Source organism: Oncorhynchus mykiss, chromosome 11, assembly GCF_013265735.2.
Source record: "Oncorhynchus mykiss isolate Arlee chromosome 11, USDA_OmykA_1.1, whole genome shotgun sequence".
NCBI classification, from domain to species: domain Eukaryota; kingdom Metazoa; phylum Chordata; class Actinopteri; order Salmoniformes; family Salmonidae; genus Oncorhynchus; species Oncorhynchus mykiss.
In genome coordinates, this window is record NC_048575.1 from 23,183,506 (window position 1) to 23,202,763 (window position 19,258).

The 19,258-nt window shown below is 40.3% G+C and overlaps 1 protein-coding gene across 2 annotated transcripts in view; it reads right to left on the reverse strand.

Annotated features, from left to right (window-relative positions):
- Positions 1-19,258, reverse strand: part of LOC110535495 (dihydropyrimidine dehydrogenase [NADP(+)]) — a 217,402-nt gene that overhangs the window by 154,680 nt on the left and 43,464 nt on the right. For both annotated transcript variants that reach the window (XM_036935201.1, XM_036935202.1), the window contains 2 exons: positions 6,568-6,655; positions 516-677 (listed from right to left, as the gene is read on the reverse strand). In XM_036935201.1, coding sequence (XP_036791096.1) covers positions 516-677; positions 6,568-6,655 — 250 coding nt within the window. The remainder of the gene's footprint in view (positions 1-515; positions 678-6,567; positions 6,656-19,258) is intronic.

Here is a 19,258-nt window from a genome sequence, read left to right on the forward strand (position 1 = left end):
ACGTTACAGCAGAAATGTTAAAACATCAATTATAAGCAGACCGTGGTATCTGTAACAATCACATTGTTAAAAGGTACTCACTGCTAACTATCAACAGCTGGCTGGTTTTGATACCCAGTCAGAAATACACCTACTCAATGGCTTCGCCCTAACACAATCCTGCAGCCCAACAGCCTATCCATCCACCCATACACCTGATGTGTCTCTACATATAGTGTACACTCCTTATCATCTACACTCCTTCTAAAATGTATCAAAACACCATCACTACTAACTGTACAGGTAGCAGCTTGTCAGACTTCTCAAAATGGATGTGTGTGAGGGGGTGGCTTGAGCTCAACCTTGCTTCATTCTGGCAAAGACATTAACCAATTAAAACTATGTGAAAAAGTATATCCTTTCACATTAGTGAAAGAAATGTGTTTTGTATGCCTCATTTCTAACATGTAACGCATTCGTATCTCATAATGTGAATCAACTACAGAACGGGTTAAAGAGGACTACAACACCCATACCTCAGTGGCGAACTGCTGGAGCCCCCCGATGTTGATTGGTCCTTCCTCAGAGGCGTAGAGGTTACAGCCCCCCACACAGAGGTCAGAGGTCGGGCACACCATGCCACAAGTCAGGCCTAAGGGGTTGTCTGACAAGATCGACTTCGCCGCCCCATAGTAGTTCTGGAACACACACAGAACACACAGGCACACACACAGAACACACAGGAACACACACAGGCAGTTTTCAGGATTTGGAAGGAAATGTCAATTTAGTCATATTTATGTGATAATAACTGCTTCAAAAAGCTTGACCGAATCCTGTCACTTCAAACCAATGGTATAGCACCCAAAACGTAAAAACAAGCGGCACATATAGAATATTGGATGATATTATAGTAATTTTGGTATTTAGATATCATTTTCCGTATAATAATTTAGGGGGATAACACAAACCACTACAGCAACTGTGTGTACTTTCAGAGGGTATCTGGTTTTTGTATTACAGTTCTACCAAGTACTCATAGTACCGACAGACTTTTACAAACTGTTTTGACTGGATCTAAGCATATATCTAAGGTCATTTTGATTATAGTTATAAACAGTTATGACTACAGGCGAATACGTAAGGTGCTCTATTTCTTCAGGTGATCTGTCTATCTGGTCAAAATCACTGATTCAGGTCCCCCTCTACCCCTCTGGTGATATAAATAACTTAATATTCCATCTCCAGAGAAACCTGGATTGAAATAAAGACTTCATTAGATGTGCCTTACTTTCAGAGAATACACACCAGTACAACTCTCAAATAAAATACAATTTTATTTGTCACATGCGCTGAATATAACAGGTGCAGACCTTACCGTGAAATGCTTACTTACAAGCCCTTAACAAACAATGTAGTTCGAAAAAAATGAAGTTAAGAAACTATCAAATAAAAAAGTTACAAGAAAATGACATAAGAATACAGTGGGTACTGGTACCGAGTCAATGTGAAGGTTAGTCAAGGTCATTTGTACATGTAGGTAGGGGTAAAGTGACTATGCATAGAGAATAAACAGCGAGTAGCAGCAGTGTAAAAACAAAGCGTGGGGGGTGTCAATGATGATTAATTGTTCAGCAGTCTTATGGCTTGGGGGTAGAAGCTGTTAAGGAGGCTTTTGAACCATCCGTGCGGTAGCAGAGAGAACAGACTATGACTTGGGGGACATAAGTCGGAAGTTTACATACACCTTCACAATGATAGGAAGAGCCGACATCGAAGAGAGCCAAAAAGTACAAATCTCTGTCCCCATGTGCAGTTGCAAACCGAAGTTTGGCTTTTTTTATGGCAGTTTTGGAGATGTGGCTTCTTCCTTGCTGAGCGGCCTTTCAGGTTATGTCGATATAGGACTCGTTTTACTGTGGATATAGATACTTTTGTACCTGTTTCATCCAGCATCATCACAAGGTCCTTTGCTGTTGTTCTGGGATTGATTCGCACTTTTCACACTAAAGTACGTTCATCTCTAGGAGACAGAATGTGTCTCCTTCCTGAGCGGTATGATGGCTGCGTGGTACCATGATGTTTATACTTGCGTACTATTGTTTGTACAGATGAACGTGGTACCTTCAGGCGTTTAGAATTTTTTTCCCTGAGGTCTTGGCTGGTTTCTTTAGATTTTCCCATGATGTCAAGCAAAGAGGCACTGAGTTTGAAGGTAGGCCTTGAAATACAACCACAGGTACACCTCCAATTGACTCAAATGATGTCAATTTGCCTATCAGAAGCTTCTAAAGCCATGACATAATTTTCTGTAATTTTCCAAGCTGTTTAAAGGCACAGTCAACTTAGTGTATGTAAACTTCTGACCCACTGGAATTGTGATACAGTGAATAATGAAGTGAAATAATCTGTCTGTAAACAATTGTTGGAAAAATTACTTGTGTCACGCACAACGTAGATGTCCTAACAGACTTGCCAAAATTATAGTTTGTTAACAAGAAGTTTGTGGAGTGGTTGAAAAACCACTTTAATGACTTCAACGTAAGTGTATGTAAACTTCCAACTTCAACTGTAGGTCCTGGATGGCAGGAAGCTTGGGCCCAGTGAAGTACTGGGCCGTACGCACTGCCATATGGAGCACCTTACGGTCAGATGCCGAGCACTTGCCATACCAGGCGGTGATGCAACCAGTCAAGATGCTCTCGATGGTGCAGCTGTAGAACTTTTTTGAGGATCTGGGGACCCATTCCAAATCTTTAAGTCTCATGAGGGGGAAAAGGTGTTGACGTGCCCTCTTCACGACTGTCTTTGTATGTTTGGACCATGATAGTTTGTTGGTGATGTGGACACAAAGGAGCTTGAAACTCTCGACCTGCACCACTACAGCCCCGAGGATGTGAATGGGGACCTGTTCATCCCTCATTTTCCTATAGTCCATGATCAACTCCTTTGTCTTGCTCACGTTGAGAGAGAGGTTGTTGTCCTTGCGCCACACTGCCAGGTCTCTGACCTCCTCCCGATATGCTGTCAGCAAACTTAATGATGGTGTTGGAGTTGTGCTTGGCCATGCAGTCGTGGGTGAACAGGGAGTACAGGAGGGGACTAAGCACGCACCCTGAGGGGCCCCCGTGTTGAGGATCAGCTTGGCAGATGTGTTGTTGCCTACCCTTACCACCTATGGGGCAGCCCGTCAAGTAGTCAAGGACCCAGTTGCAGAGGGAGGTGTTTAGTCCCAGAGTCCTTACCTTAGTGATGAGCTTTGTGGGCACTATGGTATTGAACACTGAGCTGTAGTCAATTAACATAATTCCCACATAGGTGTTCCTTTTGTCTAGGTGGGAAAGGGTAGTGTGGAGTGCGATTGAGATTGCATCATCTGTGGATCTGTTGGGGTGGTATGCAAATTGGAGTGGGTCTAGGTTTTCCAGGATGATGGTGTTGATGTGAGCCATTACCAGCCTTTCAAAGCACTTAGGCAGGTTACCTTCACTTCCTTGGGCACAGGGACTATGGTGGTCTGCTTGAAACATGTAGGTATTACAGACTCGGTCAGGGAGAGGTTGTAAATGTCAGTGAAGACACTTGCCAGTTGGTCCGCGTATGCTTTGAGTACACGTCCTGGTAATCCGTCTGGCCCCTCGGCTTTGTGAATGTTGACCTGTTTAAAGGTCTTGCTCACATCGGCTAACGAGAGCGTTATCACACAGTCTTCCGGAACAGCTGGTGCTCTCATGCATGCTTCAGTTTTGCTTGCCTAGAAGCGAGCATAAAATGTATTTAGGTAGTCTGGTAGGCTCGCGTCACTGGGCAGCTCGCGGCTGGGTTTCCCTTTCTAGTCCGTAATAGTTTGCAAGCCCTGCCACATCCGACGAGCATCAGAGCCAGTGTAGTACGATTCAATCTTAGTCCTGTATTGACGCTTTGTTTGTTTGATGGTTTGTATAAGCGTCCGGATTAGTGTCACGCTCCTTGAAAGCGGCAGCTCTAGCCTTTAGCTCGGTGCAGATGTTGCCTGTAATCCATGGCTTTTGGTTGGGATATGTATGTACGGTCACTGTGGAGATGACATCGTCGATGCACTCATTGATAAAGACGGTGACTGAGGTGGTATACTCCTCAAAGTTATTGGATGAATCCCGGAACTATTATTCTGGTCTGCGCAAGCAAAACAGTCCTGTAGCGAAGCGTCCGCGTCATCTGACCACTTCCGTATTGAGCGAGTCACTGGTAATTTCTGCTTTAGTTTATGCTTGTAGGCAGGAATCAGGAGGATAGAATTATGGTCAGTTTTGTCAAATGGAGGGTTAGGGAGAGCTTTGTATTTTCATTTTAACCTTTATTTAACTAGACAAATCAGTAATAACTAATTCTTATTTACAATGACGGCCTACCCAAGCCAAACCCGGACGATGCTGGGCCAATTGTGCACCGTCCTATGGGACTCCCAATCATGGCCAGATGTGATTCAGCCTGAATTCGAACCAGGGACTGTAGTGATGCCTCTTGCACTGAGATGCAGTGCCTTAGACTGCTGCACCACACGGGAGCGTCTCTGTGTGTGGAGTAAAGGTGGTCTAGAGTTTTAATGAGGTAAACCGGATTTAAGTTTGCGTGCATTAAAGTCCCCGGCCACTAGGAGCGCCGCTTCTAGATGAGCATTTTCTTGTTTGCTTATGGCCTTATACAGCTCGTTGAGTGCAATCATAACGCCAGCATCGGTTTGTGGTGGTAAGTAGACACGTAACCAGCAACGCTACCACAGCATTCTGCAGCGACACACCATCCCATCTGGTTTGCGCTTAGTGGGACTATCATTTGCTTTTCAAGACAATGACCCAACACACCTCCAGGCTGTATTATGGCTATTTGACCAAGAAGGAGAGTGGTGGAGTGCTGTGTCAGATTACCTGGCCACTACAGTCACCTGACCTCAACCCAATTGAGATGGTTTGGGATGAGTTGGACTGTAGAGTGATGGAAAAGCAGGCAACAGGTGCTCAGCATATGGGGGAACTACTTCAAAACTGTTTAAAAAGCATTCCAGGTGAAGCTGGTTGAGAGAATGCCAAGAGTGTGCAAAGCTGTCATCAAGGCAAAAGGCTACTTTGAAGAATCTAAAATCTAAAATATATTTTGACTTGTTTAACACTTTTTTGGTTACTACATATGTGTAGTTTAATAGTTGATGTCTTCACTATTATTCTACATTGTAGAAAATAGTAATTGTAAAAATAAAATAAAAACCCTTAAATGAGTAGGTGTGTTCAAACATTTGACTGGTACTGTATATTGTAGTTTATATAGAAACTGAAGAATAATAGTATTTAAAAACTAAATAACAGAAGTTTAAGAATAATTCTCATTTAAAATGGCAACAGACTTGATATAACTCATAACAGTTCTATAACACTATATAATTTATTTAATTTTCACTGGCAAGGATAATATAGGAAACCCTACAATAAATGTAATTAAAGAGAGCATAACTCCATTATAAAGTTATTTTATTAGGGAAATGTGGAGCCAATCAAAATCAAGGACACTGTTGTATTGCAGTAAATATTCAATAAAATATTTACTTCCTGTGTAAACCTAATAATCACCTTTATTTGTCAAATATTATATCAATCAAATTATTCCATAACTGAATGATAAAGAGTTCCCTGCTTAAGTCAAATGTAAAAGCCTCAATATCCATATAAGGTTCCCTACCATCAAAAATTAACAGTCATAGAAGTAAAAGTAGCTATAGGCAAGGAGAGACAATATTGGTTCAAATCCCTCCGGTCGTTTGGGTTTTCCAACAAGAAACAATAACAGAAATGTAAAAATAGTAGTATGTACCTATTATGCCATGCAAATAATGTTGCCCACACATATAATATTAGCTTGTCTAAGGCATACATTAGATAATGAAATGACAGGAGTCCTCCTAGATTAAAAACCCTTTCATATTTGTTTCCCTCTATAACAACACTGAGATAGCCTAACCGTTTATTTCACCACTTTCATCTACAAGGACACTGAAATGACTGATTTGATCTGTTTTATAAGGTTTCTCCCATTCACAACGTCCTATAACTTCACTGTAAACAACTATTCTTATCAGACACAGCATATATGATGCAGGTTTGTTTACAGAGCATCATTAAATAGCAATTCGGCATGCCAGTGTGAGGCTGTGTGTCTGGCCTTGATCATATGGATGGAGGCAACATATAGGGCTATATTTATACCATGTACTGCTTTTACCCTGGCAGAAGATATCAATTAGAGCTGTTCCTCTCTGAGCTCAGAGCTCAGGTCTGGGGCTCTCTCTCTCTCTCTCTCTCTGAATACAGCTGGCTGTTACTGGGCTGGGGGATGTAATTATCCCAAGCCCATATCTCAACCAATCAAATACCAAGCCCATGTCTACACCAATCACAGTCTTTTTGTATTATATTTCGATTTTCTAAGTGATATTACAGATGTTTTAGTAAAAATAGTAATGATAAGACACTAATAAATTGATTAACAATTTGGCATATCAAAGCTTTCATATTAATAATTTGTGTCATTTAGAATAGAAAGGAAGTGAACGTTTACCCTGTTGGCAATACTGGTAATGAATGACTTGATGTCCAGGTTGGTAGGGCAACTTTTCTGACATGGGGCATCTGCACATTTCAGGCACCTACAAAACAGGATGAGAAAAAAGTTGATGTTAGTGAGCTGTTAAATGTGTGAGTAATGAAAGAATGAAGGGAGTCTTCCATTTTTTTTCTCAAGATGATTAGGCAGAAAGAAAGAAAGACGGAGAGAGAAAAAGAGAGAGAAAGAGAGAGAAAAAGAGAGAGAGAAAGAAAGAAAGAGAGAAAGAAAGAGAGAAAGAGAGAAAGAAAGAGAAAGAAAGAGACAGAGAAAAAGTGAGAGAGAAAGAGAGAGAAAGAAAGAAAGAGAAAGAGAGAGAGAGAGAGAAAGAAAGAGAGAAAGAGAGAGAAAGAAAGAAAGAAGAGAAAGAGAGAAGAGAGAGAAAGAGAAAAATAGAGAAAGAGAGAGAGAAAGAGAAAGAAAGAGAAAAAGAGAAAGAAAGAGAAAAAGAGAGAAAGAAAGATAAAAAGAGAGAAAGAAAGAGAAAAAGAGAGAAAGAAAGAGAAAAAGAGAGAAAGAGAAAAAGAAAGAAAGAAAGAGAGAGAAAGAGAGAAAGAGAGAGAACGAGAGAAAGAGAACGAGAGAAAGAGAGAAAGAAAGAAAGAAAGAAAGAAAGAAAGAAAGAGAGAGAAAGAAAGCGAGAAGGAAAGAAAGAAAGAGAGAGAGAGAAAGGTTGAAAACAGAGTGGTTGAAACTATAATAATAATAATAATAAGAGTTAGAGAAAGATATAAAATAAAAAATAGGAAGAAAAAAGAGAAAAAAAAAACATTTGAAAGTCAGAAAAGAGAAAAAAAGAGTGAGATGAAGAAGAGAGAGAGAGGAGAGAGAAGAGAGAGAACCCCCCTCTCCACTCCAGCTAGACACCTATAATAATCCCAACTTGCAATTCCCTGAGCTCAGTGCAGAGCAGAGTGCACCAGTCCGCCATTAATACCACTTATCACCCTGACAGCAGGGCAATTATAGAGGGGCTGTAGCCAGGTAGACGGCCGCCACGGCCCTGAAATCACACACACACACGCAGTGCATGCACACTCGCAACGTGCACACATACACTCACACAGACGCAGCACAGCAAGATGTTTTATTAAACCTGGGTGGTTGATCATCAACTGACATCACTGTTGACCCATTTTTTCATTTGACAATAAATTATGCTTTAGCCCATAGCATAATGGATATTGCGGCAGTGTATCTCAGCCCAAAGAATAACTGGAGACGAAGCACAATGAATGGGGCCGAATGGGGCAGAGGGAAGGACATACATACACAAAATGCAAAGAGCTGAAAGACTCTAGAGAAATGAGCTTGAATCATGTTGTAATCTGAAGGTCAATGATTAACACTGGAGGACGGGCTACTGAGGGATCTCGGAGAGACACACAGAGGCACGCATCCACACAAAAATATATACAGTGGGGTCCATAATTATTGTCACCCTTGATAAAGATGAGCAAAAAAGACTGTGTAAAATAAATAATACAAATACTGAGCTGTATTGTATGCATTTTTTTTGTGTGAATTGTGTTAATTTATACCAATACAATTACTCAGAGAAAGAGATTGTGTTTGACAAGTTAAAAAGTTAAATAAGAAAAGATAGGGGTAAAAATGATTGCCACCCCTGTTTTCAATACTCAAGAACCTTACCCTTGCGAGGATAACGAAAAGGAGCATTTTTCTGTATTTTAGGAGATTGAAGAACACATTGTGAGGGATCTTTGACCATTCCTCCATACAGATTCAATTCAAACCATGTTTTCAATGGGGTTCAAGTCCGGATGTAGATTTTGTGGACAATTAACAATTTATTTGTGGATCTTGGGGTTATTGTCTTGCTGGAAGAGCCACTTGCAGCCAAGTGCCATTCTCCTGGCAGACGTAACCAGGTTTTTGGAGAAAATGTCCTGGTACTTAGTAATGTTCATGATGCCATTGACCTTGACAAGGGCCCCAGGACCAGTGAAAGCAAAATAGCCCCGTAACATCAAAGATCCACCACTATAATTAGGTATGAGGTACTTTTATGAATATGCTTCTGTTTTTCAACGCCAAACCCACCCCTGGTCTGCGTGGCCAAAGAGCTCTATTTTCATAGCACCAGTTCCAAAACAAGTGCCAATGGTGTTTATCAAACTCCAGGCCAGATAACATGAAAATATAAATCTTTGGTCACACACACCAGGGGTGGGTTTGGCATCGACAAACATACACACGTCAAAACAATGCAGAATACATAATACTCACATTTCTGACCTATTTGAATGTGCAACCCTCTCAAATATTAATATAGCATACATTTCCTGTAAAAAAAAATACATTATAGCTTTTGTGTTTTCACTCCAGGTGAAATTGCATCGAGGCATTAATAAAGATGAGATCTAACAGATACATAAATGAAAATCTGTGGGAGGGAGGGCACCTTCAGTACACTCTGAAAGATTATTGTTGGTGTGAAAAAAAAGACAAGAAAAAGTCCAAGTAACACTCTATCTATATATATATATATTCTCTCTCTATATATATATATATATATATATATATATATATATATATATATATATATATATATATATATATATATATATATATATATATATATATATATATATATATATATATATATATATTATACATACACATACACATACACACACCTCCTCTTATCCTCTCTTCTCAAGGTAACATTAAAAGAGCCTGGGCCGATACAGACACATTATAGACCCTCCTCTATCTATCTCCCCCGGCCAGCAGCAGCCCTGGCTAGCGCTTAGCAAATGTCAACAGAAAATAATGCACACACAAAGGCAATCTTATTTGTTCAAGAATCGCTCTAGGTCACAGCAATACACTGGGGCACACAGAGCTACACACCACACAGCTTCTCTAAGGAGGACTTTTTCTCTCTCCTCTATCTAGGAGGTACAGCAGGCAGCACCTGCGTTACACTCTCTAGAACACAGTCACCACAACATAGACCCATCTCTCCCTCTTAAAACGTGGCCTGATTAGCTTTGTGTTGTTTCTTTTCTTGTTCTTCTCCTAATAAATCAGTGCTTTGAATGCTCTGTATGATGAGTGGATTCCTGCACGTTATGAATCGTCAATATGCGCCAGGTACCTAATCTCCTAATTCATTGTTTCTATTATTATTAGCTAGCAACAGAAATGTGCAATTCAATAAAGCTCCACACACCTCTAAGGGGTTTGCAATTTAAATGATTGCTTTTCCCTCAAAGAATTATTTTGTCACTACACACAGAGCTGTTCACCGTTATCTTTGTGAAATTAGTCGTTTGCATTCATATTCATGATGAGGTGGTAATACGGAAAATAATACCTTCCAGTCTTATCACGCCACTGATTTGATGTCTATAACAATCAGGAAGAGAAATGTCAACTGACAATTAGGTGGACAATAGAAGCCTTTGACAAACTACACAGAACCGAACTGCAGCTCCTGGTAATATTATGTGAAATCTGACATATTGCAACTGACTGTAGGCACTGCCTATAGCCTTAGAAAACCATGGTTTAAAGTATTCGATAAAACCATTTGAAAAGTCACAAGATAATCGGAGGCTCATAATCATATTCAAGGCCACACTATCAGCACCAGGGACAGCAGTTATAGTAACGCTGCCTTCTTTTACAGTTCAGTACAAGTATCAGTACAGTATAACATTAGTATAGTAGATATTAACATATGCTGTGTACATAATTATTGTTATTAGCTGCTGTAGTTATGACTGGATCCGGACACAATGAAACTAGACCTGCAGCCCATATTCTCTGTCTGTCTCTCTCTCTCTCTCTGTCTGTTGCTCTCTCAGTACATATCAGAACCAGACCCAGGTGAGGCAAGGTTATGCCACGCACACAGGGTACCAACGGTTACCAGCCGAGCCGTCACAGCTGTCAATGCTGTCCTGCTGAGGTCTGCCTCAGATCAGCCAGGGGATATACAACAGCTGTACACAATACCCCCACAATGCATAACACAGGGAGGGAGGGAGGAATGTAGGCCTGCTCTTCACCCCCCACTTCTGTTATGTCACCTCCATCAAGAGTGGCAGGAAATGTGGTGTATGGAGAGAGAGAAGAGAGGGAGTGAGAAGGAGAATTATGCCATCATGTTAAAAAAAATATTTACATTTGCCCTTCCTATTATTAGTCAGCAATAACTATCATTAAATTGTTAAACTGACGTTCACCCAAATCTACAAACATCGCCCAATCAAGATAAACAACAGAATCTTGCGCAAACAGATCACGTAGAAAACCTTGTGTTTTCAAGGTAATGTAATTCACCGGGATATCTACAATTCAACCCCATTAATCGTTCAGTGAAAGACACAGCAGTCATATTCCGCTGACCTGAATGCAAAGAACTGTGAAGCTTAGGGCATTGTTTGCACTTCCTGACACAGAATGGCAAACCGACGTGGGTTCCATTGACACATTTTCCCCCCTAAATGGTGGAAACTGGGAGTTAAATGAAATGAAAGGAGCCACGGTGGAGCCGTGGTAGGGGTGGGAGCAGCAGGCATTTAAGGAGCTGTCAGGACAGACAGGTATGGGGTTATAATGAACATCCTGCTTTTAACACACTCACCTGTCACCTTAATTGCTTTAACTGTCAAAGTGTTCATGCAATTAAATGTCTAGCTTTTTATCGGGGGCGGGGGAGTGGTGGTGGGGGAATGAGAGAAATATACTTAATATTCAAATCAACAATTAAAATAAACAATTTAAAAAGTACATTCATTATCCAAATTAAACAATAATAATTTTGGGATTTTTTTTTAACTAGGCAAGAAAGACAGTTAAGAACAATGTCAGCCTAGATAGAAACTGCCTTGTTCAGGGGCAGAACGACAGATTTTTACCTTGACAGCTCAGGGATTTGATCCAGCAACCTTTCGGTTACTGGCCCAACACTCTAACCACTAGGCTACCTGCCGCCCCAGTAATGCTTTGTGTTTGTGAGAATAAAACAGAAAACACTAAAACAACCAAGTCACACAATCATCAAGCAAGTCACCATTCAACAAAATCAAATAATTCAAATCTTGCTTCTCTCACCAACACACTATCTTCGACACATATTTCTTTGTGAAGGAAAAGACTCTTAATATCATTTAGACTCCAATGATGATAATAGTTGCCAACTGCAGAGGACAGCAGAGAGCAGTAAGTGATTTGATGATGTGAGCTCCACACCACACAGACTATGTGGTCAGTAAATATCCCACAATTAGTCCAATAGCCCTGACACCTGATCAGCGTTATGAGAGCTACAGCCACTGAACACAGTGGGCAGTCTACTAACGCCGGACCCTAGGTCAGATCACAGGCAGAGAGAGACAGTAGGAATTCAATTGTATTTGTCATATGCTTTGTAAAACAACATGTGTAGACAAACAGTGAAATGCTTACTTACAGGTCCTTTCCAACAATGCAGAGTTTAAGATAAAAAATAATAAGTACAATTAAATGTGACATGAGGAACATGAGGAAGTGACATGAGGAATAAATACACAGTGAAAAATGAATAACAAGTAACAGTAGCATGGAGGTAATTGAGGTAGCTATGTACATACTGTATAGGTAGGGGTAATTGGACTAGGCAACAGGATAGATAGGCAGTAGCTGCAGTGTATGTGGTGAGTGTGAATGTGTGTGTGTGTGTGTGTGTTTGTAATCAGTATGCATGTGTGCCTGTGATGTGTGTGGGCGTATTTAGTGGGTGTGTATGTGTGTGTTGGGATGTCAGTGTAAGTAAGTGTGAGTGTGTGGGTAGAGTCCAGCGCAATGCTCCCTCTAAACTGCGCGCGTGCACAGCCGCGCACCTACTCCAGGACTGCACAGAAACGCAAGAGATTGAACTTCACTGAGTTCACCCAATTAGTTTGCACTATATTATTCAACGTTTTTTCTGTGATCGAATCAACATTAAATAACCAATGTTCAATGCAACAAACCAAAACAAATCTAACTTTACAAGATTGAGTCTGTGATTTTATTGTAGGCAAAGCCAGAGCCACAGCGCAATATTTGACAGGGGTAGCCCACGAGCGGTATTTCAATAACCCGCGAGTGAACGAGTTTTTTTCCAGATCAGATCAGAGCCGAGCATGTGCACATGTGTTGATATTCTTTGCTAGTTAGCGAGTTATTAGCCCATTTATAGATAAGTATAGGTCAGCAATGTGGAGTTTCTGCTTCCTACAAGAGCACAACACCTGTAGGCTATATTTCAAGATGTCTGAAAAGCCAGTCAGGTAAAAAGCTTTGGTCTTAATTAAAGGGCCAGTGTTGTATTTTGAGACCGGCTTGAATATGCAAATAAACCAATAGGCAGAGGATTAGCCTACATTGTCTAATTATCTGTATGGTAATAATATTTTTTTATTTTGTAACGTGATTTATTGCATCATACAACACAATGCAATGTACAGTCACCTATTTTACCCATGGTGTTACAGACCAAGTAAAAAAAAAATCACAAATTCATGTCAAACCCTTCATAATGTAAAAACGTTTTTCAAAGTTTCATGCAATAGTCCTGCATTGAACACCACATATGGGCTACTGTAGGCTATACTATAGAAATCAAAAGCTATTTCCATGTGAAAATGTTCTGGGATTCGCTCTATTGGTTTTGTTGGTAGGCCTACATTATGATCAAATAGCCACAATAGCCTATTGGCTACTGTCTAAAACTGTAAGGGCACAGCCTCAGTGTTCATTGTAAACATGCGCCAGTCGTACAAAATTCTCACAAAACTTCCACTCAAAAGACCCCAGATTTGCTCAGTGCCCCCAAAAAATTGAGGGAACATTGGTCCAGTGTGTGTGCATAAAGTCAGTGCAAGAGAGTTAGTGCAAAAATAGGTAAATGCAGGTAGTCCGTTTAGCCATTTAATTAGCTATTTAGCAGTCTTGTTTCACAGCTTTATGGCTTGGGGATAGAAGCTGTTGAGGGTCCTGTTGGTTCCAGACTTGGTGCACTGATATTGCTTGGGTGGCTGGAGTCTTTGACAAGTTTTTGGGCCTTCCTCTAACCCCGTCTGGCGTAGTGGTCCTGCATGGCAGGGAGCTCGGCCCTAGTGATGTACTGGGCCGTACTCACCCCCCTCTGTAGCGCCTTGTGGTCGGATGCCTTGCAGTTGCTGTACCAAGTGATGATGCAGCCAGTCAATAGAACAATGTAGAACATTTTGAGGATCTGAGGGCCCATGCCAAATCTTTTCAGCCTCCTGATGGGGAAGAGGTGCAGATGTGCCCTCTTCACAACTGTGTGGATGTGTGTGGGCCATGATAATTCCTTAGTGATTATAGCACAGGAGGTTGGTGGCACATTATTGGGGAGGACGAGCTTCTGATAATGGCTGGAGCGGAATCAGTGGAATGATATCAAATACATTGTACATAGTTTCCAGGTGTTTGACGCCATTCCATTTGCATCGTTCCAGACATTATTATGAGCCGTCCTCCCCTCAGCATCCTCCTGTGGATGATTGTGATTCCTTAGTGGTGATAGTGCCCTGTGCGTAGGACAGAACCATGGCATGGCAGTGGAGCACAGCATAAAGAAAATTGTACATTTTCAAAATATATATATATATATTTAGACCCATACTCTAACAGTTCACTTTTTACGTTGCTTAACTTTAAGATTAGGATATTTTTCTAGCTCCCACACTTTGCAAGAATGTCATTACAGACCTAAGAATGATTGCAGAGGGAGTGTGGCATGAAGTGTGTGCAAATATTTTGTTTTAAGTTTCCTAAGTGCCCACATACCAGAGGGTGAAATGGGAGTGAGGCAATAACACCCAGATGGAAAATGAAACTTCTAAATATAAAGACAGTGGGTTTTAATGAAATACAGAGCTAAAGACAAGACAACGATTTTCATCTTAGAGAGTCGTTTGACAAGATAATGGTTATGACCACACGGCTGAGAAGGCCTTTCAAATACCATCCAAATATGCCCCACGGGGATGGATACAGGAATTTAATCAATTGAAAAATGGCAGCAAAAACAAATATGGTCTCAATATCGTAAGAGGGAAAAAAAAAATATATATATATATATATATATATATATATATATATATGCCCTATTCTTAAATGATACAAATGTCATTCTATTCGGTCATTGTTTGAAAATGAGAAGCCTGAATAGGGACATTTCTCAATTTCTCCAATGTTTCATCCTTGATTTCCAGGTTTCCAACAATGAAAGAAATCAAGTAAAGAAATACCCATCATCTCCCGACGATGGTGCATTGACAAGGGTCGTTCAAAGTACACCCAAGGTCTCTGTGTTTTCTTGAACTGCAATTGAAATTCATATAGCTATTCAACAAGGCCCGGGCTGCATCCACAGCATAGTGCTCACTGGCTAGTTCATCACTCATAGCCCAGTACAGCCGTACGCTAGCAGGCAGAGGCAGAGGAAAGGAGTACAATAAGAGCAAATCAAAGGGAAGGAGATGAGCGATGGGCGGCAGTACATACACAGATTCAGAGTCACACTCTTTCATTTAAGGCAACGACAGCCATCCTTCAGCGTAGGGACACCGCATGATATTGCCCTCTCCTCCTCCCATGACCGACAGTTTTTCCCTTTACACTGATCAGAGAAAGTGTGTGTGTGTGTGTGGGAGTGTATCATGTGAATATACAGCATCTCTGCAATTCAAGTGTATGTGGAGGCATACTCTGACCTTCACATTGACCTTACGAGACCCTGTGCCACACACACCCACACACACATAGTGGTTCCTCATTTAAAAGTTGCATCATACTGCAGCATAGCCTGCGGTATGCTGTGATATGCTTCGATGAGTCGCAGTGACTGCCGTTAATGCCACATCTGCAGTCCTCATGCCTCCTTGCAGCATGCCTATGGCACGTTCACACAGATGAGCAGGGACCCTGGGCATCTTTCTTTTGGTGTTTTTCAGAGTCAGTAGAAAGGCCTCTTTAGTGTTCTAAGTTTTCATAACTGTGACCTTAATTGCCTACCGTCTGTAAGCTGTTAGTGTCTTAACGACCGTTCCACAGGTGCATGTTCATTCATTGTTTATGGTTCATTGAACAAGCATGGGAAACAGTGTTTAAACCCTTTACGATGAAGATCTGTGAAGTTATTTGGATGTTTACGAATTATCTTAGAAAGATAGGGTCCTGAAAAAGGTCTGTTTCTTTTTTTTTGCTGAGTTTATTTCACACGAGATCATGTTTCCACATGTGTAGTTTCATGTTATCACATGTTGCTTTTACATGCGATCACAATCTCTGAAACTGGAAACACTTATCTCCCTCACTAGCTTTAAGCACCAACTGTCAGAGCAGCTCACAGATTACTGCACCTGTACATAGCCCACCTATAATTTAGCCCAAACAACTACCTCTTTCCCTACTGTATTTAATTAATTAATTTATTTTGCTCCTTTGCACCCCATTATTTTTATTTCTACTTTGCACATTCTCCCATTGCAAATCTACCATTCCAGTGTTTTACTTGCTATATTGTATTTACTTTGCCACCATGGCCTTTTTGCCTTTACCTCCCTTATCTCACCTCATTTGCTCACATCGTATATAGACTTGTTTATACTGTATTATTGACTGTATGTTTGTTTTACTCCATGTGTAACTCTGTGTCGTTGTATGTGTCGAACTGCTTTGCTTTATCTTGGCCAGATCGCAATAGTAAATGAGAACTTGTTCTCAACTTGCCTACCTGGTTAAATAAAGGTGAAATAAATAAATAAATAAATAAATAAACATGTTATCACATGAAATTCATGTGTTTTTTCAGTAAAGGCACACCCACACAAACCCGCTGTCCCTCTTCCCTCCGTTCTACCCCACTATCCCAGGGGACACGGGAGCTTGAGGGAGGATGTGGAGGTGGTTTACCTTGCCCGGACTCCTGTGTGCTACTAGGGTTACCAGTAAGGGGTTAGAATGGAATGAATGAAAGGCACTATGAACACAGCTAACAGGTGGACTCTCTTGTGGAATGCGGAACAACCCCAGTAAACAGTGAAAAAGAGCCCGTGTTCTGTTCAGTGTGGGCATAGACTAGAGAGAATCAACCTTTAACCTTTAAAGGCATAGGGACTACTAGTTAAATACACTACTGCATGTGTGCCACTGTGTCACCATTAACGACTGGAGGACTATATGTGTTTTATTATACACACTTAAAATTCACACTGACAGTGGCCTAAAAGCTGACATTTTTGTTTTTGCACGTGTTGTCTATAAATTAATAAATACTAAATGGCATTAAAAATATATATATTTTTGGATTGCGGACCCTCTACAAATCAATGAGGTATAGTTCAGTAAGAATCAACATTGTAGAACTGCTTGGCTGTATATCCCTCGCACATTTAACATTTTATTAATTTAGCAGACAGATTTATATCCCTCACACATTTAACATTTTATTAATTTAGCAGACAGATTTTTCAACTAATCGGCTCGGGGGGTTTGAACCAGCAACCTTTTGGTTACTGGCCCAACGCTCCTAACCGCTAGAATATCTGCCGCCCACACAATATGTAGCTTGAACATCGCTCTTTCTGTTATCACCGGCAGGCAGCAATACAGGTGATGAGATATCTATCTTCTCTCACAAGCTGGGATGTATTGTATCGTAATCCATTAGTCCTACACTTCCCTCATTCTCTCTGACATTTTGGGGGAAATATGCTCTTTGAAGAGCGGGGTCTCCCGACCCCTATGAAGTCACTCAGCACACTGAAAAAACATAATTTAAGGATTTACAATTTATATCCACTCCAATATTTCTGTTATTGCCTAGATGTATACTCTAGCACTAGCCTTTGGGTGAAAGGTTTACGGGGATAGGCGGTGAATATACCAGCTCTGATTTGCTTCACCTTAAAGGTGGTGGAGTGGAGCTAACCTTGTTAACTCAAGCAATTAAAGTCGTGTCATATACTCGTATTCAGGCTATTACCGATGGAACAACCAGGAACAAATACAATTGAGAAAGAATATAACCTCCTACATTTTTGCCATTATTGACTTATATATCTGCTGTTGGTTGGTTGTACACTACACTGCAGTCTCTATATTGTTCATTGACATTGAGAGACCAGAATCTGAGTACAAGGACAGTTGCTTAAGCAAACGGTTCACAGTACCATTGTCAAATTCAAAAACGAATATAAGTATCATGGAATGTATTTGTAGTGTACAACTGACCAACAGCAGATATATAAGTCAATAATGGCAAAATGTAGGAGGTTATATTCTTTCTCAATTGTATTTGTTCCAGGTTGTTCAAGCGGTAATAACCTGAATAGGAGTATATGACACGACTGTAAAGGAAATAAATGTACTGTGTTGTGCCATTATATTGCTCATCCAAATATTTATATATTCTTAATCCCATTCCTTTACTGAGATTTGTTAGATTTGTGTGTATTGTTGTGAAATTGTTAGATATCACATGTTAGATATTACTGAACTGTTGGAGCTAGAAACACAAGCATTTCGCTACACCCGCAATTACATCTGCTAAACACATGTATGTGACCAATAAGATTTGATTACATTTATAGCAAGAGGTGAGCTGAGCAGTAACCATGGAATATGCCTATGCTGTGACTGGCAATTAGCCATGTTCTTATTGTGTTTGTACAACCTTATTACGCAGCTACATGTTCTTATTGTGTTTGTACAACCTTATTACGCAGCTACATGTTCTTATTGTGCTTGTACAACCTTATTACGCAGCTACATGTTCTTATTGTGTTTGTACAACCTTATTATGCAGCTACATGTTCTTATTGTGCTTGTACAACCTTATTATGCAGCTACATGTTCTTATTGTGCTTGTACAACCTTATTATGCAGCTACATGTTCTTATTGTGTTTGTACAACCTTATTATGCAGCTACATGTTCTTATTGTGTTTGTACAACCTTATTATGCAGCTACATGTTCTTATTGTGTTTGTACAACCTTATTATGCAGCTACATGTTCTTATTGTGTTTGTACAACCTTATTACGCAGCTACATGTTCTTATTGTGTTTGTACAACCTTATTACGCAGCTACATGTTCTTATTGTGTTTGTACAACCTTATTATGCAGCTACATGTTCTTATTGTGCTTGTACAACCTTATTATGCAGCTACATGTTCTTATTGTGCTTGTACAACCTTATTACACAGCTACATGTTCTTATTGTGTTTGTACAACCTTATTATGCAGCTACATGTTCTTATTGTGCTTGTACAACCTTATTATGCAGCTACATGTTCTTATTGTGCTTGTACAACCTTATTATGCAGCTACATGTTCTTATTGTGCTTGTACAACCTTATTATGCAGCTACATGTTCTTATTGTGCTTGTACAACCTTATTATGCAGCTACATGTTCTTATTGTGTTTGTACAACCTTATTACGCAGCTACATGTCCTTATTGTGCTTGTACAACCTTATTATGCAGTTACTGCATTACTACCCTGTATATATTGCTACAAGTGGAGATTCTGGTATACACTTAATGTGACAATAGAAGTTGGCCTATTTATTTAATATGCAAGCCATGTCCCTGTGTAGTTGTATTCATAGCATTC